The sequence below is a fragment of the Thermomyces lanuginosus genome (genome assembly GCF_041956635.1).
Source record: "Thermomyces lanuginosus strain ATCC 200065 unplaced genomic scaffold VTN49scaffold_7, whole genome shotgun sequence".
Classification (NCBI taxonomy): domain Eukaryota; kingdom Fungi; phylum Ascomycota; class Eurotiomycetes; order Eurotiales; family Trichocomaceae; genus Thermomyces; species Thermomyces lanuginosus.
Genome location: NW_027192341.1, coordinates 1,001,763 through 1,019,449, shown reverse-complemented (window position 1 = coordinate 1,019,449; position 17,687 = coordinate 1,001,763). Strand labels below are relative to the sequence as shown.

General features: G+C 53.0%; 8 protein-coding genes across 8 annotated transcripts; 6 read left to right on the top strand and 2 right to left on the bottom strand.

Annotated features, from left to right (window-relative positions):
- Positions 1–1,510: 1,510 nt before the first annotated feature.
- On the top strand, positions 1,511–2,382 carry VTN49DRAFT_7853 (uncharacterized protein; the record flags this gene model as incomplete). The annotated part of the gene is made up of 2 exons (XM_069416168.1): positions 1,511–1,844; positions 1,898–2,382. The coding sequence occupies 2 exons, from the start codon at positions 1,511–1,513 to the stop codon at positions 2,380–2,382; spliced, it is 819 nt and encodes a 272-aa protein (XP_069272214.1).
- Positions 2,383–4,641: 2,259 nt separating this feature from the next.
- VTN49DRAFT_7852 (uncharacterized protein) lies at positions 4,642–5,472 on the top strand (the record flags this gene model as incomplete). Its single annotated transcript, XM_069416167.1, has 1 exon — positions 4,642–5,472. One exon carries the CDS (start codon positions 4,642–4,644, stop codon positions 5,470–5,472), a length of 831 nt encoding a protein of 276 aa, XP_069272213.1.
- A 183-nt stretch (positions 5,473–5,655) lies between these two features.
- On the bottom strand, positions 5,656–6,168 carry VTN49DRAFT_7851 (uncharacterized protein; the record flags this gene model as incomplete). Its single annotated transcript, XM_069416166.1, has 2 exons — positions 5,656–5,987; positions 6,102–6,168. 2 exons carry the CDS (start codon positions 6,166–6,168, stop codon positions 5,656–5,658), a joined length of 399 nt encoding a protein of 132 aa, XP_069272212.1.
- A 451-nt stretch (positions 6,169–6,619) lies between these two features.
- VTN49DRAFT_7850 (uncharacterized protein) lies at positions 6,620–7,835 on the top strand (the record flags this gene model as incomplete). Its single annotated transcript, XM_069416165.1, has 3 exons — positions 6,620–6,884; positions 6,956–7,225; positions 7,288–7,835. The coding sequence occupies 3 exons, from the start codon at positions 6,620–6,622 to the stop codon at positions 7,833–7,835; spliced, it is 1,083 nt and encodes a 360-aa protein (XP_069272211.1).
- Positions 7,836–8,668: 833 nt separating this feature from the next.
- Positions 8,669–9,273, top strand: VTN49DRAFT_7849 (uncharacterized protein; the record flags this gene model as incomplete). The annotated part of the gene is made up of 2 exons (XM_069416163.1): positions 8,669–8,879; positions 8,957–9,273. The coding sequence occupies 2 exons, from the start codon at positions 8,669–8,671 to the stop codon at positions 9,271–9,273; spliced, it is 528 nt and encodes a 175-aa protein (XP_069272210.1).
- Positions 9,274–9,777: 504 nt separating this feature from the next.
- Positions 9,778–13,308, top strand: VTN49DRAFT_7848 (uncharacterized protein; the record flags this gene model as incomplete). Its single annotated transcript, XM_069416162.1, has 7 exons — positions 9,778–9,807; positions 9,869–10,512; positions 10,580–10,790; positions 10,847–11,305; positions 11,354–12,941; positions 12,992–13,141; positions 13,199–13,308. The coding sequence occupies 7 exons, from the start codon at positions 9,778–9,780 to the stop codon at positions 13,306–13,308; spliced, it is 3,192 nt and encodes a 1,063-aa protein (XP_069272209.1).
- Positions 13,309–13,668: 360 nt separating this feature from the next.
- VTN49DRAFT_7847 (uncharacterized protein) lies at positions 13,669–14,741 on the top strand (the record flags this gene model as incomplete). The annotated part of the gene is made up of 2 exons (XM_069416161.1): positions 13,669–13,749; positions 13,830–14,741. 2 exons carry the CDS (start codon positions 13,669–13,671, stop codon positions 14,739–14,741), a joined length of 993 nt encoding a protein of 330 aa, XP_069272208.1.
- A 254-nt stretch (positions 14,742–14,995) lies between these two features.
- VTN49DRAFT_7846 (uncharacterized protein) lies at positions 14,996–17,484 on the bottom strand (the record flags this gene model as incomplete). The annotated part of the gene is made up of 4 exons (XM_069416160.1): positions 14,996–16,972; positions 17,027–17,146; positions 17,196–17,415; positions 17,474–17,484. The coding sequence occupies 4 exons, from the start codon at positions 17,482–17,484 to the stop codon at positions 14,996–14,998; spliced, it is 2,328 nt and encodes a 775-aa protein (XP_069272207.1).
- Positions 17,485–17,687: the final 203 nt, after the last annotated feature.

Here is a 17,687-nt window from a genome sequence, read left to right as displayed (position 1 = left end):
AGTCGTTAGGGCAAGTATCGTTCGAAACTCAGATCTGATACTATGTATTTTATTTTCGAACGCAGCAATACCGTGGTGACAAATAATGCCATTATTCATAAGAATATTGTCTGTTCCATGAGCAAAAGCGTCAAGTTGACTTCAATGACAAAGGATTGGGAACGTGTGTGTTTGCGAACTGTTTACAGAGTACATAGAGTTCGTCAAGTGATGCCAGTTGCTCTCAAGCTCATGCACAAAATGCTATTATACCATTGGCAGAGAGTTGTTTACGGTGGAGGATCATATTTCTCTTCAGTTAGATACCATTCACCAATGCCAAAGAAGAAATCCATGGAAATCTTTGCTGAAACGACAACTAAAACCCTATGATCATTGAGAAGAAATGGCCAAGCATCGCCATTCGTCAAGACGTCAACTGAGGCCGTTTGTTCGATTGGGCAGGCCGTCGCGGAGAGTCGGCAAGCATGGATCGACTCCATTGTGAGCTAACCATGATAGGTATAGCAGGATCTTGAACAACCCTAACGCCGGCAAAATCAGTTTCTCACCCCTGCCCCTGGCTGGTGCAGGGGCCAGTTTCCAAACACACCCTGGAAGCGGTACCAACATGGCGAGCCGAGGATGGGAACTGGTTAATATGGGTGCGCCGATGGCTTTCGTTTCAAGATTCGCGTCAGAATGCTCCTGTGATGCTGAATATGACGATGAATACCTGACCTACTGAGTATACAGTGGTAATAAAGAAGAAATGGCTATAGAAAGTAGGTATTCCCACAGATGACAACCACCATCTGCAACCAATTGTTCCGCAGGGGGTCACATTAGGGCAAGATTTTTCGCATGAACAGACAGTGTCATTGTTTCGTATCGTCCCGGATGATTCTCTACCGGATAATTAAACAACGGTCCACATGCAGCCACACAAACAGCCAAATGTATCATCTGATTTTCCCCCGGACCCTGGCGGCCAATCCGAGTGGACACCAGCCAGCATTAGAGGCGGCATACCGGGTGTGGCGTCCGTCCCTGGTATACGATCTCCGTTCCCGAAATGAAAAAATCCTGCGGCATTGACCCGGTAGTCGGCACTTTAGGATTACGCCCCCGTGGGGAAGCGACGGCTAGTTCTGCAGGCCATCCTCATCAGATGTTCCGTGGCGGTCTAGGCAGGTGGGATTCCCGGAGCTTTTCATATCCGGGCACGAATCATGATGAGCCGCTAGGATCATCGTGCGTCTTGGCCGGACAGTCTTCATGCTGTTGACACTCTTGCGACAGCGGATTTACCGCGATCCATATTGCAATCTCATATGCCGGATTGCGGGATCGATTTTGATTAATTAAACGATGAGATGAGATCTGGGCGGGTAAAATTCTCCAAAGTCCAAGATCGGCGCCTGGATAGTTCGAGACAGCAAGATATAAATTCTTCGACTTCTCCCGGCGTCTCGACTCCCAGCCATAACAATCACTGAAGATTCCTCTAAATACAAGCCAGCTGGTCATCATGAAGGGCTCCAGCGCTGCGTCGGTGCTTCTTACCTTCCTCGCGGGCATCTCCCGTACCTCTGCGCACGGGTATGTCTCCAACCTCGTTATCAACGGCGTCTACTATCGGGGCTGGCTCCCCGGCGAAGACCCCTACAACCCTGACCCCCCGATTGGCGTTGGCTGGGAGACGCCCAACCTGGGCAACGGCTTCGTGACGCCGTCGGAAGCGTCGACCGACGCCGTCATCTGCCACAAGGAAGCCACACCAGCCCGCGGTCATGTCTCCGTGAAGGCCGGTGACAAGATCTACATCCAATGGCAGCCGAATCCATGGCCGGATTCCCACCACGGTGCGTCAAACTTCTGCCCGAAAGCTGTTCACACTCACTAACAACACTTTTAGGCCCCGTCCTGGACTATCTGGCCCCTTGCAACGGGCCCTGTGAGTCCGTCGACAAGACCAGCCTGCGCTTCTTCAAGATCGACGGAGTGGGTCTTATCGACGGCTCTTCTCCTCCGGGCTACTGGGCCGACGACGAACTCATTGCGAACGGCAACGGGTGGCTGGTTCAGATCCCCGAGGACATCAAGCCGGGTAACTACGTCCTGCGACACGAGATCATCGCCTTGCACAGCGCCGGGAACCCGGACGGCGCCCAGCTGTACCCGCAGTGCTTCAACCTTGAGATTACGGGATCCGGCACCGTCGAGCCGGAGGGCGTGCCAGCCACCGAGTTCTACTCGCCCGATGACCCGGGCATCCTGGTCAACATCTACGAGCCCCTGTCCACGTATGAGGTGCCGGGTCCCTCGCTCATCCCGCAGGCGGTTCAGATCGAGCAGTCTTCGTCTGCGATTACGGCGACGGGCACGCCGACGCCGGCATGAGAGACGAGTACATGGTGCGTTGAGGAGGTGGTTGTTGGAGCTGGTATCAGCTCATGTACATAGGGGGAACAGCGTAGGATGGCAATTGCCAGTACAATATCAGACACATATGACTTTCCAAATGTACTTCTGCTTCATATTTTGCGAGCATTCTGAAGAATGGCCCAACCGCTGACGCACAATGGAGTGCAGCAAAAAGGCCCTTTGGTATGTATGTAGTAGGGATACGAGTTACACCGGCAAAAAGGTACCTATATAGCCTCATTGGCCTGACGTCATGACGGGTGAAGCGTGAATCAACCCGTTTCGGGGTTAGCGCACACCTCGTTAAGTGTCCAAATTCTTCCACTCACTCCCAACTGTACTTAATCTCAACGTACTACTATTGCGTACTGTTGACCAACTACCTTTTCTAAGTATCTAGTGCCGTTCACAAAACCCTCCACCAATCTGGCGCACCTCGCGCCTGCTCTACGTTGGCAAACTCAACGGACGAACGCCAACATCCTCCTGTCCATAAGGATCCATGGATCGTTCGGAGAGACACCCGAGACGAATTTCCAATTCATCGGTGGGTAGAGGTCGCATTTACTAGACCGTCGTCCGGTATTTACTGCATCCGCTGTCTTTCTGCGTTTTTACCGGCCATTGGACGTTCCCGTGCCGAGTAGAGGTCGCAGAAGAATCGCCATGATGTAGTCGACTTACCTGTTGAATGTCTCCCTCCAACGATTTGATGGCTTTGCTGGAGCCCAGCAGCGAAGACCATATCGAAGAGATCTGCCGCCCCTTTAGCCGCGTCGTGGCGGTGGCCCAACAGATGATTATCCACAAATTAAATCGCTTCTCGCGCTTCGAGCTCAGTCGGAAACAAAATGATTAGACATCGAACCGGCTTTTTGAGGTGAACAGGCGAAACCATCCCTCGATGATCTCGGTCTTTTCGGCATCACTTCGCTCTTGATCTAAGTTTCGACACCGTTTTGTCCACATCTCCGGGTGACGATTGATGAATCGATATGCCCAGTTCGGCCCCAGAGGCTCGGATGGAAAGGCCCACGTTTGACCGTACCGCCGCGTCTGGAAGAAGCTCCTCCGATACATACTCTGCACAGTCTAAGACGGGAATCTCTTCAGGTTCACTGCGATGTGCATCGTGAATTGGAAAGCCAATTCCTGGGGTGCATTGAGAACCGCCAATTGCTTTGGAGAACTCCGAAAGAGGCTGATGATGTCCGAAGCCTTGATAACGTATCTTCGAACTCAGGGAGCTCAAGAAAATCCTAGCCATGAGAATTGCATGGAATGGAAAAAAAGTGTTGCAGCTCTGGGGAAGTCCCTAGGATCTCCCAGGCTTTCCCCATGAAGCTGCAGGTATAGGTATTAATATTGATCGAATTTATCCTGCGCCACTTCACTCCATCCTGCCTGCATCGTTCCTCATTGACCAGGCAATCCCGGATTTTTCGTTTGATCCACTCGGCTAACTCCTCAGCGCCAAGCTTTATTATAATACTTGTCGAGAAGTCTATCTGCGAGTGCCTGTCGGGTGGGAATTTGAACACCCCGTTTCCGCAGAAACTTCTGCAAGTATGTATTTGTTCTCGAACACTGAGAAAGGGAGACCGCCAGTGTAGACCGCCATCACCAACAGCTCCTCGTCTTCCTCTTGGTCCTTAGGAGGGAAGGAGATTTGCTTCTGGCTATTTGGGAGCAATTGCTGGTTCTACATATATCCTCTGATCATTTTTGGGCATTTCTGAGTAGTGTGCTCAACTTGGCGCGTTGAGTGTTTTGCTCGAATGTGGCCGCAATAAATGCATTTGGCCCGTTTCTTACTAAGTTAGTAGAGAGCAATGAGAAACCGTAGAGTATGAATATGACCTCGCTGGGGCCTTCAAAGGTGGCAATTCTTCCCAATAAGGGTTCACTCAAAGAGTTGTGCGAACTCCTAGTTTTTAACGACATTATTGTCCTGGGATAGCAAATGCGAGCTCGATGACGCGGAGATACTCGGTTCCGCATAGCGTGAGGGTTCTTTTATGGTTTCTGCATTCTAGACTCGAGTTCGGTTGAAGGTTCTGGCATGTGGACTCGCAGGCGAAACACTTGGAAGTTGGTGACAGTGGAAGAAGAAAATAGAAAAAAAAGGTGCGGGTACCGAACGCATCCCCGCTTCCGGTCCCGCCATCTGACGGTAGTCTTAAGTGACGGTACAGATTTCCACTACGTACGCTCTGCCATAATAGCTTCTCCAAGATGGCTCATCTTCGTGCCCGCTTTGGCGCGGCTCTCTCGCGCTTCCTGGCGTCTTCGAGAAACTTTGAGATTCTTGAATCGGTTCCCACGAATAACAATAGCACGCGGGCTGCCGATCCTGCAGTGCTCTACGTCTTGGATTCGTCCTTCAACCCTCCCACTCTCGCTCACATGCAAATCGTGACATCAGCCCTGCAGGAAACTCCGTCTGTACCCTCCCATGTGCTGCTTCTGCTGGCAACGCAGAATGCGGACAAGCCGTCCGTCCCTGCATCGTTCGAGGACCGCCTCGTCATGATGTGTCTCCTGGCCCAAGACCTCCGGCAGGAGCTGTCAGGAACCCTAGGCGAGCCGCCGCAGGTTGACGTTGGGGTCACCAAAAAACCGTATTTTGTAGACAAGGCCGCCGCCATAGAAGAGTCGCGCCAGTATCCGGCGTCTCTGGAGCAGGTGCATCTCATCGGCTATGACACCTTGATCCGCATCTTCAATACGAAGTACTACCCCCCGACCTTCACTCTGCGGCCGTTGGAGCCCTTTCTCAGCAAACATCGGCTGCGGGTGACCATGCGTCCGGATGATGAATGGGGCGGCCGGGAGGAACAGGAGCAATACTTGCGGGATATCGCCCAGGGCGATCGCGACCATGAAGGCGCGAACAGGGAATGGGCGGAGCGGATACACTTGGTGCCAGGGAAACCGCAAGCTGGTGATCTTCCGATCAGCTCGACTCGTGCGAGACAGGCCGCTCGCGCAGGCGTTATCCAGCTTCGTTCCTTGGTATCTGAGAGCGTGGGCCGCTACGTGACGGAACAAAAACTGTACCAATGAGGCACGATCAGACTAGATTCATGAGTCATGCCGGATGAATCCTTGCCCATCCCAACCGTCTACAGTAGCGACCGACGTACTCCGGATCTAGAACTCGTACTATTATACAGACAGGTCGTAATCAAACACTTTTTTTTCCCCTCAATGCCAGCACATTTTCCATAATCGCCGCAGCTCCGCGCGTCACGATGCTTTTGACTTCTCCTCATCCTTTCCCAGAGTATATACCAAACCTCCTGCAACCAGATTCACCAAGCAGAGACCCATTGTTATCCCGCGGACGATCCCACGAGCTCCCCACTTCTTCATAAATGGTTGTCGGCGTCGCGCCGCCAGGATGAGATACAGGCCGGACCAAGCTGCACTGATACCGGCGCTATCCTTCTTGAAACCTTGCAGGTTGGCGTATGAGGTAAACAAGAGCACGGGCGGGAAAGTCATTGGCAAGAACTGGAACGGGCGCATGTGCTGTGCTGTGATGAAGGTTGCGAGAACCGTTGGAGGGAACGGCGACTCTACCGACTCGCGTCAATACAGTACTGCCTTGTATGATCATCGTAGTGAAGGAGAATACGGGAATACGAGGCCAATGATTGCTGGTCAACGAGGCGTGGATTTGGATTTTGTACCTCCCCATGCTCGGAATCTCTGGTAGAGAGACCGCTTCGTCTCTCGGGACGACTCAGTGTCTGTCATGAAGCTTGCGATTGTTTCGGTAGCTCCCGTATTTCAAAGAGCGAAGTAATCTGCGACAATTAAGCCGCGCTGTCGTGGGCAGCTGTGTGCCGTGAATGTGTTATCTAATGGTTGAAGAGAAAAACAACCGTCGGGGATTGGCTGCCGGCTCTTAGCGTAGAAACTGAACGACTGCAAGATACCACGTTGATAATCTCCAAAACTCAACGTCAATCCTCCCGACAGCCGTCATGCGTCATTCTCTGTCCGGATGAATTGACAATTTCAAAGCGAGTAGACAGAAAGAGCTTTTCAGTCTACTTTGACACCCACCTGGTGTTCTATCTTCCCGGCCATTCCAGTCCCCTCCCTGATCTGAAGAGCCACCGTTATCAACGACTACCTTCCAGAGCCTGTCCGTTCTCTTCTCATCGTCGCCTGTCAGTCTCACTAGCGCCGATCCGTTCCAGCGATGTCCTCCGCCTCCGCGTCTGGGGCCGATACAGGGTCGGCCAGACGCCGCGATCACAATCAAGGCAACCAGGAACGCAAATACACTCCAGAGCAGAAGGCTGCTGTGATCCGCATACGAAAATGCAACCCCACGGCCTTCTATGAGATCCTCGGCCTGGAGAGGACGGCGAGCGATAGCGAGATCAAGAAGGCTTATCGCAAGCTCAGTCTATTGACACATCCGGACAAGAATGGCTACGAGGGAGCCGACGAGGCGTTCAAGAGTGAGTGCTATCCCCGAGCATTCCCTCTTCGCACGAGATTGATACAGTTGTGCTGACTCTGTCGTTTATAGTGGTCTCTCGTGCATTCCAGGTGCTATCCGATCCGGACAAGAAGGCCAAATATGACCGATTCGGTGGTGATCCAGACAGTCGATTCACGCCTAGTGCCGGACCGTCGGGAGGGTCGTCATTCTCTAGCAGCGGATTTAGTGGTGGTTTCCCGCGAAGTCATCCGGCCGCCGGTGGCACGATGTTCGAAGAGGAGATTTCGCCGGAGGAGCTCTTCAACCGATTCTTTGGAGGAAGCTTCGGTCCTATGAGTGGTGGCTTCAGTCCATTCGGTAGGAGGCCCTCTCTATCCTCAACGTGTGGTGGTTCGTTCACTAAACTAATGGCTGTACAGGCGGTGGTCCGCAGTTTGTCTTCAATATGGGAGGCGGGCCAGGCTTTCGAGTGCATACATTCGGCGGCAATCGGCCACGCAGGCGACCAGCGGAAGCGACGAACCAACCGCCGCCGTCGCCCTCTGGCTGGTCCTCGCTCACGCAGCTTCTTCCCTTTGTCCTTCTCTTCATCCTGCCGCTCCTCTCTTCGCTATTTTCTGGCAGCTCATCAGTACCCTCTGGCCCGACTTTCCGCTTCGATGGCCCCGTCTCCCCCTACACCATGCATCGCACTACGCCAAAGTTGAAGGTTGACTACTATCTGAACCCTCGCGACGTGGACGACTACAGCGCCAAGAAGTTCCATCAGCTCGATCAACGGGTGGAGGTGGAATATGTCGGCAAGCTGCGCGTCGAGTGTGATGCTGAAGTCAAGCTGCGCGATCGCATGATCCAGGATGCGCAGGGCTGGTTCTTCCCGGATGTCGAGAAGATGAAGGAAGCCCGCGAGATGGAGCTCAAAAGCTGTCAACGACTAAATGAGCTCAAGGCAAAGGCGAAGTATTGATGCTGCTTCTTTCAATTCTGTTTTGATATCATGGGGTGGTTTGTTTTGTTGATTCTTGTACTATGCCCGTGTGTTTCCATTGGTTGCCTGTTTGTTTTTTATAGATGCTTTTGTACCGCACGCGCATTGGAGTCATTGGGATGTTTTGCTAATCCTGGATTATTACTGTTTTGATGGAGATGGCATGATTAATGATTGCGCATTGCCAGCATACACAAAGAATACGACAGGAACTAGAAGTGTCAAGATTGTACAGTACTTGACTGCATGGAGGGCATTGATTGAGCATTGTCGTCGGCTCACAACACATTACCTATACCGGGGCCATGCTCAACCTATCCATGATCTTCAAAGACAGAAAGCATCTCTTGGCTTGATATCTGATGTGGACTCTATGAAGCTCTGTTTTGTTTAGCCGTGGAACTGTCAGGAACCTAATTATTAGACACAGAATCCGAGGCGAGGACGAATCAATGACTGAACCCTAATACACGACAGTTCTTTAATAACGGACAGTTAATCCACTGCAAGAGACTCGATTGGAGCGCGAGACACCCACGCTCGAGCTTCGCATGTGTACGTTCTGATTGCAGTAAGGATAACCGGCACCTGATGGCCTGACACCAACCATGGATCAATCATTCGTCCGAACAAAGAGACTACGTTGTTACTGCTCATAAAACATGAAACCTGTAGAAAAAAAGAACTGGGGAGTGCAGTACTCCGCACTTGTGATATAAAAAAACATCTGAACACTCCTCGAACGACAATATCGACAACACATTCCTAGAAGACTTCAGTTCAGGGCGTTGCATGTGCAGCCAAAAGTCACCATGAAGCTCCTCGCGATTCTTGCCGTCGTCCCTCTTTGTCTTGCGGCCGGGGATACGAACACCACGAATGCGGCTCCGTTCGGAACATGGATCGAGCTTACGGACAACTGCCGGCTACATGTGCATAATTGGGGAGGTGAGCGGGATCGTTGCAACGACACCACCAAAGAGCCACTGGGAGAATTGAACGGCAAGACTTGCCGAGGAATAAGTACGTAATTGGATCCGGCATGGGCTACATTGTCACGGAGGATAGTACGGTGTACAGGCCAGCTTACTCAAAAGCAGATGGCAGTGCAGCGTCACCTGAACTTACCATCTGCCACAAATACCAAACAGCCAAGATGGCCTTTGAGGGTCCCATGCGCGGCTTCGTGAACTTCACTCTCAGATCCTTCAGTCGCGTGGCCACAAATTCAAGCATGCTCGGATTCTCATTCCCTGTGGGAACCGAAGTTGGGTGCCGGACTTATGTGGGTGACAGCTATCACCAGATCTTTGTGCAGCGAAACTGCTCTGTGGATTCAGGAAAATATGAGGGCGAAGTTAAACTGCACGAACCAGAAAAGTTGGTGAAGCTGAAGGGCATGCCAGCGACTGCGTGAGACACCGTTCTTAGTAATACTTAGCCAAGTCGCAATGGAGTAGTACAGTAGTATCATGGCGTGAAGCGAGTGCTGAAGGACAAGCTCTATCGGCGAAACCGCCTTGTAGGGCATCCCATGTAGGTATCCAACTTGCAGTTGTAGGCGTAGGGTGGTTCCAAGTATATAGATGCAGACGCACAAAAGGTTTCACATAATTAGCAGCCAGGGAATTTGATGCATATTCCGGGGAAGCTGTCAATGACCATAGATTTGAAATTAACATAAAATCAACGCTGAATTTCAGTCTTCACTCTGAGGTTGAGCAGTCAAAAAGGTGGAACGGAGAAACAAATCGCCGTGCTGGTCGTCATCGGATTGACTAAGCAGCTTACTAAACTGGCGAATCTCAGAGACGGAGACCGAACCCGCCGTCGAGTCGCCGCTTATCGCATCCCCCGCGTGCCCCGGCCTTCTCTCCAGGCGGTATCGGTTGGGAGAGACGCTCTCAGAGTCATCTGCACCATGTCCGACACGATTTCCGATGCGGACAAGGTAAGGCGGGATCCGTGGCGGCGGGAGGAGCTGCATCGCTGATATCGCTATCAATGCGTAGATCCGCAGCAAGCGGCTCGCAAAGCTAGCGCAGTCGTCAGCATCGCAACCGTCCAGAGATGCGTCTAGCTCCAATCAAGAACAGCAGCAGCCGCAGCCGCAGTCGGCGCCATCACAAACTCGTATCAACATCACTCCAGCATCCGCTGCTGCCCCGCCGGCGGAGAGTCCCTCGGCACAAGGAAAGCGGATCAAGATCTCACCCGCGCCGGCCGTTGAGAGCTCCTCACATTTGCAACAGCCGCCGAAGCGACCGACTCCGAAGCCAGAGGAGTCCCTAGAGTCGTTCGAGGATCGTACTTTGCGGAGCGTATTTCGGATTACTCTGAACGAGGATCAGAAGAAGGATGTACATGGCCACCCGCTGACGTATTTGCCTGGTGTCCGAGGAGAACTCGAAGAGCAAGGCGCCGAGCTTCGAATAAGTGTCGGAATCTTGGACCAAGCCTTACTTGAAGCCGGCACGATCGCCGGCGGTCAACGCCCACTGGACTATCTGTTGCCGTGCTGGAAGAGAGTGCAGCGGCTGTACAAGGGATTCCGAAAAGCGCACGATGACGATCCAAAGTACAGCGTTGTCCAGGAAGCCAGGCGTCTGTGCATCAGCTACTGCGTCTTTGCGATCACGATGCCAGAAATGTTTGGGTTCGTACTTCCTGACATTGACAAATGGCCGCATGTCCGGAGGACATGGATGCTGATGCTTCAACAGGGTGGAGTCGACCGCGCGGTCGCCGCTGAAACCTTACCTTCTTTTGGATAGCGACGATGACCGCGGTATTGACCCGGATTTCCTGACCGAGGCCGTGAAGCGCTTCGAGGAAGAAGAAATGCTGAAACCGGCATTTATTTCCGCGGTTGAGGAGATGAGCAGAGATTTGGCAGGAATGACTATAAACGATGATTACAAGCCGTATATGATGGTCTGTTGAGCACGCTTTTGGAATTGACCATGTCCGCTGACCCAGACTGCCTGCAGGCACTACGGAACTTGGTCCACAATCCAGCCATTGGAATCGCCATCACCGAATCCTCCATCTTCAATAAGGCCAACGGTGATCCTGCAACGTATGAAATAGTAACTCTCTTGGGACCCTGGTTCCGGTTATCGCCGCTGCAGGGGCCAGTGACGATGACCTACTTTTCGAGTCCCAAGACCCGCGATCAGACCTCTATCCTCACTGCCCAGAGATCGCTACGAATGACTCAACAAATGATCTCTTCTGACCTCCTTGATGTGATCAACCATCTGGTCCGTGCGTCCAAAGATGCCCGGGAACGGGTGCTGGATTGGTTCGCAGCGGCACTGAATCTGAACCATAAGAGGAGAGCTATGCAGGTTGATCCCAAGACTGTGTCGTCGGATGGATTCATGTTCAACATCACGACGTGTCTGGATCAGCTCTGTGAGCCATTTATGGATGCTACGTTTACAAAAGTACGTAATGCAATATCTCTAGTCGAATGTCTGCTAATCGAGAGAAAGATTGACCGAATAGACGCGCGGTACCTGCATCGGAACCCTCGGGTGCAAATGCGCGACGAGACAAAGATCAACGCTGACCAACAAAAGTCGGACGAGTTCTACTCGAGGAAGATAGAAGGCGAGAACAACTTTATCACGGAAATCTTCTTTTTGACGGTTGCCGCCCATCACTATGGTAGCGAGTCGCTCACAGCGAAACTGGAGCAGCTGGAGAAGGACCTCAAACATATGGAGTCGACCATCAACAAGTTCGAACAGGAGCGGCATCGATGGGCGAACAATCCGATGCAGCTGCGGACGTTCGAGGAGGCTCTGAAGAAGTACAAGGACCAACTAGACCTGGGGCTTGCGCTCAAGTACAGCCTACAGGGGGTCCTGTTTGATGATCTGTGGCAGACCCGATCGATGCTCTTTATGCGGTACGTGATCGTCTGGCTTCTTCGCCTTGTGTCTGGTGTGGATTTCCCCCGGCAGAAGATCACGCTGCCTTTGCCGGAGAATCCGCCGGAGGTATTCAACTGCTTGCCCGAGTACTTTGTAGACGACATTGTGAGCAACTTCAAGTTCATCATGTGGTGTATGCCACAAATCGTGACATCAACACAGGGTGATGAGCTGGTCATGATGTGCATTTCCTTTTTGGAGAGCTCGCAGTACATCAAGAACCCGTACCTGAAGGCTGGCCTGGTGTCGATCATGTTCCGGGGCACGTGGCCGCGTCCAGGGGGTGGAAGAGGAGTGCTTGTGGACCTGCTCAACTCGCTGCCGTTTGCGACCCAGTACCTGCTGCATGCGGTGATGAAGTTTTACATCGAGGCTGAGTTCACGGGCACTCACACGCAGTTCTTTGACAAGTTTAATATCCGGTACGAGATCTTCCAGATCATCAAGTGCATCTGGCCAAATCCCGTGTACCGGTCGCAGCTGTCGGATCAGGCCAGCGATAACCTGGACTTCTTTGTGCGGTTTGTCAACCTGCTCCTGAACGACGTGACGTTTGTGCTGGACGAGTCGTTCACGGCATTCATGACGATCCACGATACGCAGCGGCAGCTGGAGCTGGAGGGTCGGATGATGCGTCCCCAGGAGCGCGAGCAAAAAGAAGAGGCGCTGGCGGCGGCGCAGCAGCGGGCCAAGTCGTACATGCAGTTGACAAACGAGACTGTCGCAATGCTCAAGCTGTTCACCGAGGCGCTTGCAGACTCGTTCACGATGCCAGAGATTGTGCAGCGTCTGGCCGACATGCTGGACTACAACCTTGACGCCATGGTGGGGCCCAAGAGCTCGAACCTGCGGGTCAGTAACCTGCAGGAGTACGGGTTCAATCCGCGGGCACTCCTCAGCGAGATCGTGGACGTGTATTTGAACCTAATGGACAAGGAAAACTTTACGCGTGCGGTCGCGCGAGACGGGCGATCGTACAAGCCGGAGAATTTTGACAAAGCTGCGGAAATTATGCGGAAGTGGGCGTTGAAGTCGGACGAGGATATTAAGCGATGGCTGCGACTACAAAAACGAGTGAAGAAAGCCAAAGAGGAGGATGAGCAGGCCGAGGAGGATCTGGGAGAGATTCCAGACGAGTTCCTTGGTATGTTATTTTCGAATGTTTTACGATGACTGGGTGCTAACAAAGTTTAGATCCGCTTATGTACACGCTAATGGAAGACCCGGTAACTCTGCCCAGCTCGCGGGTGACAATTGACCGGTCAACTATCCAGTCGCATCTGCTCAGCGATCCGAGCGACCCGTTCAATCGGGCACCCTTAAAGATTGAAGACGTGATACCAAGTAAGTTTCTCTCTCTCTTTCTTCTCCAGGCTTAGATTCGTAACTAACTCCCGGCAGACACCGAAATGAAACAAAGAATTGAGGCATTCAAGGCTGAAAGACGGGCTGCCAAGAGGGCGCAGCAAGAAGCGCGGCAACAGGAAGACCGCATGGACACGTCAGCCTAAGTTGAATGCATTAAATACCCTGTAGGACCATTGGTTGATGATCATCGTCATCATAGAGCAGGAATTCATGACTTTACAGTGGTTAGTTTTGTCGTAATTGCGTTTTATGGTATTTAATCTCCCATGAACATTTTCCTTATTTGACTAGCCCTAATAACTTAACTACTTCCTGATCGAGTTAACCCAGCACGGGAAGTGACGTAATTAGCCTAGCGTGAACCCTAAAGCAGACAAGCTTCCGTCATGATATTGACTTAAATACTACTACGATCCTTTTTACGAATACAAAGAGCACGGCTTCATTCTCTCCCTCTCTCTCTTTTCCATAGACGTGAACATTAGTCAATAAGTCAATTGACTATGGCTGCCCTCCCGTCTCTCTTCCCGCCCTCTCCAGGCGTATACTCCTGGGCCTTGTGCATTTTCCAATGGTTTCCTCTTGTAAGCTCCATTCACCACCCATCTTTCAAGCCCGCAAAAAAGAAAAAAAAAAAAAAAAACTAAATAAACAAATGAATCAGGTCACCCTCGGCGAATGGCTCTCTGACTACCATCCTGCCGGCAAAACCGCCCAGCGCAACTCCCCCTTCAACCTCCCCGGGCGGGTTGCCTGGTGTGTCATGGAAGTCATTGGTCCCATTAACCTGGCCTACCTCCTCTACCCGCATATCGGGAATCTCTCCAACTGGAACCTCCTTGCGGCATCTCTCTACATCATTCATTATATCAACCGGTCCATTGTGAACCCATTGTTTGTTGCGCCAAGTATCGCTCCAACGGGTATCATGATTGTAGCGTCGGCGGCATGGTTCAACTGGTTGAACTCGACGTGTTTGGCCGGATGGATTCTGGGCATAGATCATCTCGGATATTCTTCCTCGGATGAGGGCGAAAATCAGGGCTTCGGCGGGGTACTTCCGTACATCGGCCTGCTCTTGTTTGTCATTGGGATGATTGGGAATATCCGTGGGGAGAGGACATTGTGGCGGTTACGCCGGGAGGAGGCATTGCGACGACAACAACAACAAAATGAGAAGGGTGATTCGGCGGAGAAGAAGAAAGGGAAGAATCCGTTTGATAATGTCTATGTGATCCCGCCCGCCAAGGGATTGTTTCGGTTCGTGCTCTATCCGCATTATCTGTCTGAGTGGCTTGAGTGGTTGGGTTATGTGCTTGTGGGAACGGCGGTTTTGCCTGGTTGGAAGGATACAGCTTCGTTGCCGTTGCCGTTGGCGCCGTGGTTCGTACCATTCGCGGCTCTAGCGAAGAGGTTTGCGGTGCCGTTCCCGCTGCCGGCGGTGGCGTTTCTCGTGAATGAAGTGACGGCGATGGTGCCGCAGGCCAAGAGAGGACGGAGGTGGTATGTGAATCGCTTTGGGGAAAAGGCCGTCGGGGGAAGATCGGCCGTCATTCCGGGGGTGTCATTCCTGTAGTTTACCCATATGATACATGGCAGAAAATACTATTTTTTTTGAAACTGATCTATTACATAGATAATGGTATGATATCCACATCAAACGCCGATGTTGAACCCGCGCATCTCCTCTATACACCAACCAACCTTGTTGAAACCCATGCCGTGCCAATTTGTTGAAACACTTTTGGTATCATCATCATCATAACTCATCAATGCTGCACGCAACGACGCGTTGAGCTTGTCGTTGCTTTTGGAAACACAGATGGTTCCTTATTTCTTCGAGTACTGCTCCCGGAAGTATTTGGCAGCATTCACCATGTTAGTCAGCGAGGCTTTGGTCTCCGGCCACTGACGAGTCTTGAGACCGCAGTCAGGGTCGATCCACAGCTGCTCAGGACGCAGGTACTGCAGCATCTCCTGAATCCGGTCACGGATCTCCTGCTCGCTCGGCACACGCGGCGAGTGGATATCGTACACACCGGGGCCGATGTGGCGCGGGTATGCCTCGTCCACAAACACCTTGAGCAGCTTCGCGTCCGACTTGCTGTTCTCAATGCTGAGCACATCCGCGTCCAGCGCGGCGATGGCGTGGAAGAAGTCCTGGAACTCCGAGTAGCAGAAGTGCGAGTGGATCTGCGTACCGTCCTGCACACCAGCAGTCGCCAAGCGGAACGACTTCACAGCCCACTGCAGGTAGTCGTCGCGCTCCTTGCCCGCGCGCAGCGGCAGACCCTCACGAAGCGCCGGCTCGTCGACCTGGATGACGTTGATGCCAGCGGCCTCGAGGTCAAGCACCTCATCGCGCAGAGCCAGAGCCAGCTGCTGCGCCTGCACCGATTGGTGCACGTCATCACGCGGGAACGACCACCGCAGGCAGGTGATGGGGCCAGTCAGCATGCCCTTCATAGGGCGCTTGGTGATCGACGCCGCGTACTTGGACTCCTTGACGGTCATCGGGCCGGGGCGGGAGATATCGCCGACAATGATCGGCGGCCGCACGCAGCGCGAACCGTAGCTCTGCACCCACGCGTGGGTCGTGAACACGAAGCCGGTGAGCTTCTCACCAAAGTACTGCACCATGTCGTTCCGCTCCGGCTCGCCGTGAACCAGCACGTCGAGGCCGAGTTCCTCCTGAATGCGGACAACCTTCTCAATCTCCTGCTCAATGAACTTCTCGTACTGCTCAGCAGTAATCTCGCCCTTGGTGACTTTGTTGCGCTGGATACGGATGTCCTTGGTCTGAGGGAACGATCCGATCGTGGTCGTCGGGAACAGGGGCAGGTTCAGGGACTTGGCCTGAGCAGCCAGACGCTCAGGGAATGGCGACTTGCGGTTGTGCATCTCCTCAGTGACTGCCTCCTGGCGAGCCTTGACCTTGGGGTCATTGGTCCGCTTCGAGGACCGTCGGCTCTCGATCGACTTGGCGTTGGCCTCGAGCTCCGCACGGACCGAGTCGTGGCCATCAGTCACGGCCTTGGCAATGATGGCGACTTCCTTGGTCTTCTCAACAGCAAAGCTGAACCAGTCGCGCACCTCGGGGTCCAGGTTCTTCTCGCTCTCGAGAGTGTGAGGGGTGTGCAGAAGCGAGCTGGAGGTGGCCACAATAACACGGTCCTTGCCCAGCTTCTGGATGGCGTTCTCGACCTTTTCAATGGCAGCCTTGAAGTTGGTCTTCCAGATGTTCCGGCCGTCAACAACACCAGCGGACAGAACCTGGTTCGGGCCGAGAGCCGAGATGACAGTGTCGGCCTGCTCCGGGTTGCGAACCAGATCAATGTGAATGCCATGCAGGGAGTGCAGAGCCGGCAACACATCAATGTTGTGGACAATGTCACCAAAGTAGGTGGCCAGCAGCAGGCGGGGAGCCTTGTCGCCGAGCGAGCCCAGTTTCTCGTAAGCGGGCTTGAAGGCAGCCTTGGTCTTCTCAGGCAGATCAAAGACGAGGACCGGCTCGTCGATCTGGACATCCTCGGCACCGGCCTCCTTGAGCTTGGTCAGGAGCTCCACATACAGAGGCAGGAGGGCCTCGAGGTGGTCAATCGGAGCCTTGGTCTGGCCACGGTCGGCCTTACCCAGGTGCAGGAAGGACACGGGGCCGATGATCACGGGGCGGGTGATAATGCCGGCCTCCTTGGCCTCCAGGAACTCGACCACGGGCTTGGGCTCCGCAGCCAGCTTGAAGACCTGGTTGTCTTGCAGGGTGGGCTTCACATAGTGGTAGTTGGAATCGAACCATTTGACCATTTCCTAAATCGTAATTAGCAACGTGATGCTCTAGGCGAGGGATTCTGGCGAGCTTACCAAGCTGGGAACATCAATGGCAGGCTGGCCATCCTGGGCGGGCTTCTGCAGACCACGACCCATGGCAAAGTACTCATCAATGGGGTGCAGGTTGTACTTCCTATACCGCTCCGGGACGGCCTGATTACGTCAGTCAGCTTGTAATGTCGAATCGGAAAACATCACGTACCCCGAAGAGCTGGATGTGATCCAGAACCTGATCATAGAAAGCAAAGTCATTGCTGGGAATGATGTCGACACCAGCGTTCTTCTGGATCTGCCAGTGCTCCAGACGGAGTCGCTTGCCCTCCTTGAGGAGATCCTCCCGGGAGAGGGTGCCGGACCAGTAGGCCTCGGTGGCCTTCTTCAGGTCACGGAGCTTTCCAATACGCGGAAAGCCGAGGACTGATCTGGAGAAGCGTGAGCTGGGAACATGAAACGGAAGAAAAAAACCTGCCGATGACTTACGATTTCACCATGATGAAGGACTGTCTGTAAAAGATGTATCAAGTATGCACAGTCAAACAACAACACAATTGAGTCCCCGCCGGGAGGAGGATGGATCAATTGCGTCTGGAATGTTTAACTGAAAAGCAGAAAGGAGGAAAAAGCGGGGGATTCGGCGAGTTAAGTCTTTAATGCAGCGAGGGCGGTCTGAGTTTTGACAGATGGCGCGATGATG